Below are 12707 nucleotides of genomic sequence, written 5' to 3' on the forward strand. Positions count from 1 at the left end.
TTGCTTATGTCAATCATGCAAGGCACAAATTTATATAGCAAATGGATATCACATTTATTTTATTGTTATTATATATATTTTTTCATCTGTAATAAACTAATTATATTAAATAAAATTAGACAATTAAATAATAATTCAATCCATATAAAAAAAAAAAACTAAATGTCTCTTAACCATAACTCGTTACAATCCAGCAAAATAACATCTCAGAAAGCTATATACGTGTTACACAACCTTAACTAAAAGACTTAATTAAAAGTCAAAAACATCACATAAAACATCACATAAAAATATAACAACTACAAAAAAAAACCAAAATCACAACTATCCATAGTAATTAGATTCCTTCGTTTTGTTATATACATTCACAATGTTGATAAACAATGTCTTGTTTTACATCTAATATATTATTAATTGTTAGATGTTATAGGACTTGTTTTTCTGATAATGTATTTTAAACATAAATAAATAAAAAGCCACAAACAATCATTAATTAGATTTCTTGTTTTATTATATAATGTTGATAAACAATTTGTTTATCATTTAATATATTATTAATTACTAGATGTTATAGACAAAGAAAACTACCCATATTTTAAGCGAACCCTACATCATGATGTGTTTGAAAAACAAATATTTAAAATAGAACCTTGTTGAAGTTGTGAGTCACGTTATCTACCAAAAACTAATTATTAGTAAAGTAGATGCTGAGAAAAAAAAAGTTAGTAAAGTAGATATATAACTTTTCTTAACAATAACATCATAAAAAAGTAAAAACAGACAGAAAAAAATTATTTAATAGAGTAGCATGTGAAGAAAAAAAAAACTTTATATGTTTTGTTTTTCATTCAGAAAAAAACTTTATATGGTAATTGGTTAATGAATAATAAGGAGTTAGTTTTCGGTATTTAGTTTTTAATTTATATTTTTTGAATTTTTCTATTCTTTCTTTGAGTGCGAGTTTTGTAAATGGAGAAAATGTATAGAAAAAATAGATTTTAATAAAGGTGGTCAGTCAAAATATTTAACAAAAGTTAATAATTTACATTACGATAAAAAATTAAAAGATAAACATAAAAGAAATAAAAGTATCAGTAAAATAAAATTACTAAATAGAAATTAATTTTAAAAGTTAATAATAATTAATTTCTATAATAACTAAATTAAAAATATTTTAAAAATTAAAAAAATTATTGATTTTTAGATTAGTTTATATTATTGATAAATAGTTTCTAAATTGGTATCTAATTAGCTACCAAGATTTTAACTATCAATTATTTAGATTTTAAATCTGGTAGAAAAACCTTAGTATCTAATTAAATACAAATTTAGAAACTATTTATTAATAATAGAAACTAATTTAAAAATTAATTTTTTTTCTCTAAAATTTTTTAAACTTAATCAATATAATAATTAATTATTTTTAATTTTTGAAATTATTTTTTATTCAATATGTTTCTTTTATTGTATTGAATTAAATATAGAGGTGAGTAAAAGAAACGTGTAATAAGTAATTAATGAGTTCAGTTTTTGTAGCAGTTTCTTTGGGTTGGTTTTTGCTGGTCACTTTCCTTAATCAATGCTAATGAGAATATCCAGTTGGAATAGAATACACGTCATGTGCTTATATACTTTTTACTAATTACAAAAACGTGGATTTTCATCAGACTAAACTATATATATAATATTATAATTTAAATAAACTATATATATACTTTTTAGTTTAAATAATATTTTATTTTAAATTTTATGCAATTATAATTTTATTATTTTTATTTAACATTAAAAATGGTATTTTTTTATCAAATTCTTAATAATATAATTTTAAAATTTTATTTTGTGAAAAAAAATATTTAATAAATATTTAGACGAATAATGAGTACACCAATTACTTAAAAAAATAGTATATAACACAATTTTCACATCCATAAAAAAACAACAATAAATATAAAATTTTATTTGGAAAACATTCTATCCTTGGTGGTGCCTCTACCCATATGTTGTCTTTTATTATATAAAAAGTGTTGCGTGTTTCTAAGGTTCCTTGTATTGTTGGGTGAGATTTTAATTTTGTCCTTTTATTCTTTTCCTAAAGCTTGCACACAATAAAAAAGAAAAATTAATTACAACTTCTTAAAATAGATTTTTATTAAACTATTATTTAATATATAATATGCCAGTAAGTTTAATTATTTTTTAACAATTATTTTAAAGTTATATTATTTGAATATGATTTTGCTTTGATTTGTGATACTAGTTAACGTCTTTTTTATGTTTCATTAATAGGTTAAATACTTGTTTTAATTATCGTGAAAAAACTAGGTTTATGATTTCTCATAATTTTCGCAATCTTTCTGCTGATAAACTTGCTAAAAATATATTGTTTATATTTAATTATTCTGAGCTAAAATACTATTATTTTTTAAGACCTGATTTTTTTAACCAAATATTTTTTTTTATAAAATTTTATGGTTGATTTATTTCCTAAAACGAATATGATGTAGAAAAATTCTTTTTAAAGACCATTAAGAGAGAAAATTAAATTAAATTAAATTAATTTTTTCTGTAAAATTAACTCATGAATAAATTTAAAACAAAAATTTATAACACTTATATAAAAATTCTATAAAGTCAACTTATGAATAAACTAATTTTAATTTGTAGACAAATTAATTTAACATTTCTTCATATTTCTTTCCTATCAGTCTTATAAAAAAAAACTCTTTCGTCGATTTTAAAAAAAAAAACTCATTCAAAAGTCAAAGCTCATATTGTATAACCTAACTTACTTTTACTCCTCTAAATAACTATGATACTTTTTAAGAATCCATAATTTATTTCTTAATCTCTATCTATAATTCTGAATTAAAATAAAAAAATTAAGAACAATTTTTAATTTAACTAAATATTTATTAATCTGTTACTTTTTTATATTTTTTTTATATAAATATGTCAATAGCTATACTAAAAAAATAAAGCACATTCATTTTATGGTTAATTATTGACATAATTTATACCTAATTATGTCTCCGTTAAATATCAAATTATTTTTTTAGTAATAAAAAAAATTATAGAGAATTTTTTCACCTTTTAATTGTGTAATCCAAAATGTATTTTTAGATCCAAACATAAATTTTGGATTACATAATGAAAAAATATTGTTCAATTTGGATATAAATTGAAATTGAGATTGTATATAAATTGACTTGGGCTATTTTAGCCATTTCATAACCCTCATATGGTGCGTATTCAAATCATGGGGTTGCAGAATGAAATGCCCCTCTGTTCAATGCTGGTAGAATTTGAACTCATGTTAATCCAGCCCATGGGCCCATGGTGGCCAGAATGTGGGTATGTTTCATGATGGACCTATTTTCAGTATCTTAATTCTTTAGCCCAATGATGTTTGTTGTGATTTTTTAATGATATTTTTTACTCTTTTAAGAGTATAAATAATTTATTGTCAATAATCACAATCTGATAATAAGTTTGGAAAACCAAATATCAATATAACAAAATTATTAAATTAAAATTAATTTTAAAAATAAAAAATAATTAATTACAATTAATTTAAATATTATTTTATAAATTACAATATTATTAGTATCTAAAATAATTTTTATTATTAATAGAAAATTATAAACTAGTTTTTAAATTGATATTTAATTAATCAAGATTTTAATTATCAACTTTTAGTATCTAATTTAGTAAGGGTAGCTAAAACTTTATCATAGTTATTGATTATTTTACTATTAAGGATAAATCTCTTATCATAATCACTACTAAATAAAGAATACTACAAAAAAAAATAAGAGAGTTAAATATATATTTTTTTCGTTGTATTATAACATGATTTTTTTTAAAAAAAATTTAGACCGTCCAAATAAGTATGAAAATAATTGAAATAGGATTTTATTTATATAAAATTAGATTTCATTTTATCAATCCATTTAAATTAATTGTAGTAAAAACAGTTGCAATCAAAACAATAATAAATTTTGAAAAAAATTAATAATATTTAAAAAAAATTAACAATAATTTCATACATATTTCAGTCATTTTTAAATATTTGGATGGTTTAAAATTTGAAAAAATTAATTTTTTATTATAATAATGAGATGAAGAATATATTTAACCGCTTAAATAATAAATATGATGTTTTTTTTCTTAAAATATTTTAATCAAACACACTTAATTTATTTTAAGAGGAATTGTTAACTGTATTACATATTGTGACACCAAACTATATTAAAAAGGCATAAATAATTAGATATTAAAAAAATCTTCATTGGCCACTTGTTGGCCACTATGATTTTCAAGCAACTTTTCAGTTTTTCTCTCTTTTTGACCTTCATCTTTTCTTGCAAATTTTTATGTGCCCTCTTAATTAGCAAAACAAATAATGCAGCTGTATTTGAGGGAATAAAATCCATAAAAAAATGTATGGGACATTGAATTAGTATAACCATTTCAATACAATAAAAGAAATATTGATGATAAGAGAATTAGTATAACCATTTTAGTTTTTAAAATTATTTAATAGTTTTAATACCTACTTTATATTACTCATACACTTTTATAACAATTTTATTATATTAATAATTTTATCACTTTTTTCTCTCATTTGTAGATACATACAACAATTCATACAATATATTATTTTTTGTGTCTGCTTTATTATAAAATATAATAAATTATGTCTAGAAAAGAAAGATAAACACACACACACACACACAAAATGTTTTACAATTTTTTTGGTTTTATTCTTTATAATAATCTTTCTCAAACATTCGTTTCTTCATGTGTACTGATATAAAATAGAATCACCTGCATGAATAAGAAATAAACTACTACCAATCATCTCATACCATCTAATTTTTCCTTATTGTACAAAATAAAATATAATTAAAATATTTCTACCTTGGATAGTGTTTACCCAAAGTGTTTATGTACAATCAGCAGAAAAATGAAATAGAAAAATAATAAGTTTATAAAAAATACAATTTGATAAAAAAATCAAAGACAAAAGAAAAATCTATTTAATAACTTTCTATTATAAAATATTTAATATTCTTTTGTTAAAATATTGTATAATGATAAAAAAAGATAAAAAATAATCTAAATTAAGTAATAAAATGTTAGTTTGATTTGATTCACATTTTTATATTAATTTAAACACAACTAAGCTCATCAACATTTAATTTAAGTAAGTTAAGAGAATACATTTTAGGTTTTCTCTATACAAGTTTTTTCTAATTGCTAAAATAAAAATAATTTTGTATATGTTAAAAATAAAAATCTTAATATATTTCTTAGTTTAGATATAAAACTAAAATTTATGCAAAAAAATAATTTTAAATAATTTTATATTTATTTGGTAAAATTCTTTATATATATTGGTGTGTGAATATAATAATATTGGTTTTGGGGGATGCAAAAAGGAGGTGGAAAAGATGTATGTAAAAACTTTGGTGGGAACTTTTGAGGGTCAATAATTGAAATGAATCACCTGACACGTAAGCAGAATTAGGGTTAGTGTTATAGAGAAAGCCAAACGTGGAATCTGAACGTAAAAGTAAGTGAAAGCAAAACAGTTTAAAGTCATAACCACACTGCCACATCATCTTCAAGTTTCAATATTCTCTCTTTCACTTTACCAATAATTTATTTTAAATCATATTTTTATTTAATTATACATTAAATCATTTTAGCTTATGAACAAAGTTTTTTTTATCAATAAAGAATAAATCAAATAAAATAAAAAATATTTAATTTTTTTTCATCCTTATTATCTTCTTCTATAATTGTTTGTGTAATCCTAAATATAAGACACAAACAATTACTTTCTCAACTAATAAAAATGTTGATTAATTTAGTCTTCTTAAGTAATAAAAATGTTAATTAATTTAGTTTTCTTAACTGATAAAAATGTTGATTAATTTAGTTTTCTTAACTAATAAAATGTTGATTAATTTAGTTTTCTTAACTAATAAAATGTTGATTAATTTAGTTAATAATTTTAAATAGAAAGAATTACGTGATTATCAATTATAATAGTTAGTTTAGTAATAAGTATTCAATTCAATAATTACATTATTAGATAATGTTTTTATTTTTATTTTTTTAAGTGTCGAAACATGATAATATGATAATTATAAAATTCCTTAAGTCTAAATTCAACACATTTTTTCTTTCTTTCGCAAGTCGTCAGTATCTATTATATTGATATTGGTGTGATGTGAGTATGATGTATATGAGATAATGTGCTATATTTGTAAGTTTTGATATGAAATGGAAGTTGATTTATGTGAATTAATGTATGTTTTTCATGTTATTATTTATAATTTAAAGTATATATGCATATATAAAAACTAATTTTATAATAAAAAATAATTAGTTGATTAAGTGATTAATTCATACCATTTTAAAAATTTTAAAAAAATTCTAAATTAGTTTTTATTATTGTTAATTGGTTTCTAAATTAGTCTTTAGACTAATGTCTAATTTAATCACTATAACAACTAATTATTTTTTTCTCTAAAATTAGTTTCTACACTATAAAAAAATTATAAAATAGAAACTATTTTTTAGAGATCAAAATAATTAGTTGCAATAGTAATTAAATTAGAGACCATTTTAGAAATTAAAAAAAAATAGTTTATAAATTAGTTTTTATTATTGTTAAATAGTTTCTAAATTGGTATCTAATTAGCTACCAAAGTTTTAACTACCAATTATTTATATTCTAAATTTGGTAGCAAAAACTTTGGGTGTTAATTAGATATCAATCTAGAAACCATTTAACAATAACAAAAACTAATTTAGAAACCAAAAAAATTTATTTAGTTCCTAAAATGGTTTTTAATTTAGTCACCATAACAACTAATTACTTTTTGTTTTTTTTTTTAATAATATTTTTTTTTCATGTGATAAGATGATTGTTGTTACTTAAGGTGTCAGCTTAGCTGAGATGTCAAGTTGCATAGTGATGTCTAACATGAAAACTTTTTATAAAAAAAAAACTAATTATTTTTTGTCTCTAAAATTAATTTATATTTCATGATTTCTTGCTATTTCATATTTTTTTTAGTGATAATAAAGTTAAGCACATGCTTAGAGGAAGTTTCTTTGGACATTCATTGAAAAATTAAGTTTCTTTGGACATTCATTGAAAAATTACACCCCTTAACAACCAACTTAAGTTGTTAAGTAAATGTTTATTCTTTTTTAGTAATATTAAAGTATTATCACTCTTATGATAATGTGCATTGTATTGAAAAGAAAAATGATAGGGTTTTGAAAGTAGAGATTTGTGAAAGTGTAGAGTGGTGTAATGTGAAAGTGAAACCCACCTTCTCTTACCTTTATGACTTATGTTCTCTTCTTTCACAAGATTCCATATATATTTAAACTTTTTATTGAGAGACCAAAAATGCAACAGTGCCATTAGATTTTAGGACTTTAACCTCTTTCACTCAATTGTCCCTCTTACCGAGGGACATGGTCCTTTGCTTTGAAATTGGAGATTTCTTTCTTCATTGCATAATTATTCAATGCCCTCCACTTTATAATCCAAAGGTTAATTCTACTTATTCCACCTAAAATCATGCAAATATTAAACTATGTTTCTCTCTATAATAACTTTTCAAACACATGTGCATGACTAGAGCTTTTATATTTTTTTTTCTTATAAAGTTAATTTCTCAGAGGAATCTTATTATTATTAATTTGGATATACTTAACTCCTAACTAGGTCATACTTCAAATCCAGAAATAGTTTCTAATAAGACAATTCACAAGTTCAGACAACTCCATTTGTGTTGTCAATTTCTGAATTGATTAAAACATGACAACATATGAATAATAAGATCAGATTAATCTAAATTATTTTTATATATAATTGAATAGTAGAAATAAAGAAATATATGCAAGTATAATCAAATATATTTTTCAATGTAGATTTGAAAAAAAATTATATTAATACAATATTAGAAATATTATCTATTAAATCAAAACTATATTATTAATTATACATTTTTGAAAGATATCAAAATATAGCCTAAATTTTTGTAAAATGGACAAATTTTCCTCACAAATACTTTGGACAGATTTACAATTCATTCAAATTATAATATACATAACCAATTAAGTTTAACTAATTTATCTAACAACATCTAATCATGTTTAAGTTAATTTAATTCATTTTTAGTCCTGGCAGCAATAAGTATTGTCTATTTGCTTGTAACATACAGTTTCTTTTTAGTTTTTTTTTCACTGTAATTTTGTTTAATATTTTTTAAAATAATAATAAAATATTATTTTAAAATTAGTCAAAATATATTTGTATGTACAATTTTATTTTTTATATTAAAAATGACTTCCATTTATATTAAATTTCACAAATCATAATTTATATGTACGATTTGTCTAATTTAAAAACAATTATTTTTTTACTCATTTTAATAAGAAATACCAAATGAAAGATACCATTTTTGAAAGAAAAAAAAAACTCCTTTTTTATTATCTTTGTCACCTTCTTTCTTTTTACCTTTTTTCCATCTTCTTTGCACTAAAGTCATAGATTTTATTCTTAAAAAACATCTTTAACTATATTAATTGTATTTAAACTTTTTTAATAACTCTAAACAATGCGAAAGTATATTAATTATATAAGAAAAAATAAGAGAAGGTGGAATAATAAATTTGCAAAAGATTGCAACAAGATGGCCTTTGGTCTCTGCAGTGCACCTTGTTTCTCTTGTGCTCCCTTTTAATTGGGTGTCAGAAAAACCTCAACTCTTTCTCTCTTTCTCTCTTTCTCTGCATCACTAACACATTCAAATCACAACACTCCTACAACACATAGAGTCACGGGTTTGTCTTGAAAAAACCCCTTTTTTTGAAACAACTATACTCACAGACACTTATTCTCTCACACCTTTTTATTTATATACTACTTTTTCTGTCGCATAACTTTTAACTATACTAACTAAATTATATGCAAAATATTTTCTTATTACAATCTCTCTAATTATTATATTACCTTCTCTCTCCCCTCCTTTATAGCATCATTCATTCATTCATTCCCATTCTCACTCACACACACTGTCTCTTTCTCTCTGATCTTCCTTCTGTCTCTTCTCTTTTCTTCTCTCTTCTCCTAACAATGGCTCTTCTACTTGACAACTGTGACAGCATTTTGCTCTCTTTGGACACACACAAATCAGTTCCTGCACCTTTCCTTACCAAAACATACCAACTTGTGGACGACCCCTCCACCGACCACATAGTCTCTTGGGGTGAAGACCACGCCACCTTCGTTGTTTGGCGCCCCCCAGAGTTTGCTAGGGACCTTCTCCCCAACTACTTCAAACACAACAACTTCTCAAGCTTCGTTCGCCAACTCAACACCTATGTATGTCTTCTCACTCCCTTCTCTCTCTTCTGTCTCTATAAGAGTTCTAGCATTCTGAACTGTCTCATAAGAATGTTCATACCCAACTTCAAACTAATACCTTCTTTATATCTCTCAAAACATCACCTCAAACTCCATATAAGACACAAAACTTACCAAGAACCGGTTTTGGTGTGATGATTAATCTTTATGGAAAACCTGATTCATGACTTTTTATGGAATGTTCTTTTCAGCCTGAGTTTTTCTTTTTCTCTCCATAAAACAATATCTTTTATGTTGTTCTATCATTAGAGAATTGAAATTCTTTTTGCCTGACAAAAATTTACATTGAAGATCAATATGAGCTATTTTGGAATGTGATTTACAAGAGCTGGTATTTGAATAGCCATGTCTAAGTTTTTTTACGAGTCTAAACGCATTTTTCAGCAGATATTCAAACTGTGATTTTTTGGTTCTGGTTTTACACACCCTTTTTAATCCCAGCTTAAAGATGTTACATTTTTTGATGCTCGTGATTAACTAACTTGGTCTTACATTGTTTTGAAATAGGGTTTCAGAAAGATTGTGCCTGATAGGTGGGAGTTCGCAAACGAGTTCTTCAAGAAAGGAGAGAAGCAGTTGTTGTGCGAGATCCACAGAAGGAAAACCCATCAGCAGCATCACCAACAACAAGTGCACCATCATCAGTTTGGGCTCAATGTTCCCCCTTTCTTTCCCTTCCACAACACACTCACTGTGTCCCCTCCCCATGACTCGGACGAGTTACCCAATTGGTGCGACTCACCCCCAAGAGCAGTTACAACTGGAAACAACATCATCAACAACAACAGCCACAACACTGTCACTGCACTTTCTGAAGACAACGAAAGACTTAGGAGAAGCAACAACATGCTCATGTCAGAGCTCGCACACATGAAGAAGCTTTACAACGACATCATCTACTTTGTTCAGAACCATGTCAAACCCGTTGCTCCAAGCAACACTTACCCTTCTCTTCTACTATGCAGTAACAACAACAACAGTCACATAAATAACGTGTCGGTGAAACAGTTTGTGGGATGTTATTCAAACAACACTAAGCAAGCGCGTGCTGTGAACTCTCCAACCAACAGCTCCATCACCATTGTTGAAGAAGAACCTAGCAGTAACAGCTGCAAGACGAAGCTTTTCGGGGTGTCTCTTCAATCCAAGAAAAGGGTGCACCCCGAGTACGGATCTAACAATCTTCAAACTTCAGAAACCAATAAGTCGCGTTTGGTGGTGGAAAATGATGAATTCTTTGGCTTGAATCTCATGCCCCCTTCAACTTCTTTCTTATAGTCCTCCCCAAATTCTTAACTTTAGAACAATCTTGCTATTTTCTTTTAAATGCTCCATATATATATGTATAAATACATATATATATTATAATTTTTTTCTTTAATCCCTTGATTTTGAAGTTTTGAAGAAGGCAAATGATGGAAAAGTGTGTGTGGAGGTTATATTGTATAGTTGTGGAATATTGTGTATCTATCATTTTGGTCAATATTTCCATGATGAACAAAAATGATTGTTGGAGTTAAAAACAATATTAATGGGGAATAGATATGATAGGTTACGAGGTAATTAATATAATATGATAAGAAGAGAGAGGTGATGAAGCAATAATATAGTAGTTCAATTTTATTTTACATTTTAAATTGAAAAAATGATATGCATCAATTGATGGAAATGGTTGGATGGAAAATATGAAGGAAAGTGTTCAACAAGTGTGGGTGACAATCTATGAAGACACAAATATTCTTATTTTTAAACTGTAAAAAAGAGATACTCGATTGATTTGTATATGTTATAACATATAAGATATGGATTATAAATATATAATTATATAATATAATAATATTAATATTTTAAATAATAATAATACAATATAAATAAACGTATACCATAATACATCTTTAAATGTATTGATAGTGTTAAATAATTCATAATTTTTTCAGTCAAGTTTACAAATGGTACTAGAAGACTTTTATCCAAATGTGAGGAGTAGATATAAATGTCTTTATCATTATTCATTTTATGTTTAATATTTATTAACTGTTGAATTTTTATACTAATTTTTATTTTATTTAGTTTTACAAAATTTACAATTTCAGTTAAATTATTTATCATTATTGTTATTCAAATTTTATTTAATTTTATCAAAATTCATTTCTAACAATATTAAATAATTTATATTTTATTGAGTTAACGGACCATCTTGATAATAATATTTTAATCACACAAATTCTATATAAAAAAAAATAATCATATTTTATTTTAAATTAATTTTTTTACCATAATAATAAAATTATAAACTAAAATTTATATTTTAAGCATCATTATTATGGTATGATTCACAAAGTTATATAAAGTTTTGTTTCATCTCTTTTGATTTGATTATTTTTATTATTATTTTAATCTTGACTTTGTAGTCTCTTTCTGAAATATATCCATTTTGGTCTCTCAAGTGAAATCCTTGTCACTGTAATAATAAAGGACATGGTTACAATTTACTTGGGGGAAAAGCTGAGTACTGAGAATGTTACAGGCTGGCAGGAAGTAAAAGACATGATTTTTCTCTCTAGGGTTTTCTTGACCAAGCTCCATTAATAGCTTCCATGTACCAAACACTTTCAAAAACTAATGAAATGACCACTGATGTAACAAAGATTCATTATTATTATTATTATAATATAAAGCATCTGACAGCAAATGACAAACTAATATTCATAGAAAATCCCACTAGTAGTAGGATTTCTGGTTCCTATCATTGTTTTTTCATTCTTAATTTATGCATTACACAATGATTTATTAACAATTGCAGATACTACTATCATTTCAACAAAACAAAAATAGATATCTTTTTTTTCCCTCTCTTATCCTTCACAAAAATATTACATACAAATCACCCTATTATAAGAAATACTTTGTTTCTTGGTTTGTAGACAGGGAAAAACAGGTTTTAATAGATAAGAAATAAAGTGGTGGAAGAGAAATAAACGTTAGAAATAAGTGGATTTTACATTTTTCAAGTTTTTTTTAATCTTTATTTCACTTTTATCAAATATTTTTATTAATTTTATTTACTATAAAATTATAAAATTTGATGTAATAATCTATCTCAATACAAGAAAATCATTAAATAGAAACAAATTTAAGAGAAAAAAAAATTAGTTGTTATAATGACTAAATTAAAAATCATTTTAGAAAAAAAATTATAAGTTTCTAAATTAATTTTCATTATTAATAAATAATTTATAAATTGGTATAC

The 12707-nt window shown here is 24.1% G+C and overlaps 1 protein-coding gene across 1 annotated transcript; it reads left to right on the top strand.

The window, feature by feature from the left end:
• The first annotated feature begins 9064 nt into the window (after positions 1-9064).
• Positions 9065-10983, top strand: LOC137816504 (heat stress transcription factor B-4). The gene is made up of 2 exons (XM_068619666.2): positions 9065-9415; positions 9965-10983. The coding sequence occupies exons 1-2, from the start codon at positions 9167-9169 to the stop codon at positions 10733-10735; spliced, it is 1020 nt and encodes a 339-aa protein (XP_068475767.1). The 5' UTR covers positions 9065-9166; the 3' UTR covers positions 10736-10983.
• The last annotated feature ends 1724 nt before the right edge of the window (positions 10984-12707 follow it).

Source organism: Phaseolus vulgaris, chromosome 1, assembly GCF_051622355.1.
Source record: "Phaseolus vulgaris cultivar YP4 chromosome 1, ASM5162235v1, whole genome shotgun sequence".
In the NCBI taxonomy this organism is placed as follows: domain Eukaryota; kingdom Viridiplantae; phylum Streptophyta; class Magnoliopsida; order Fabales; family Fabaceae; genus Phaseolus; species Phaseolus vulgaris.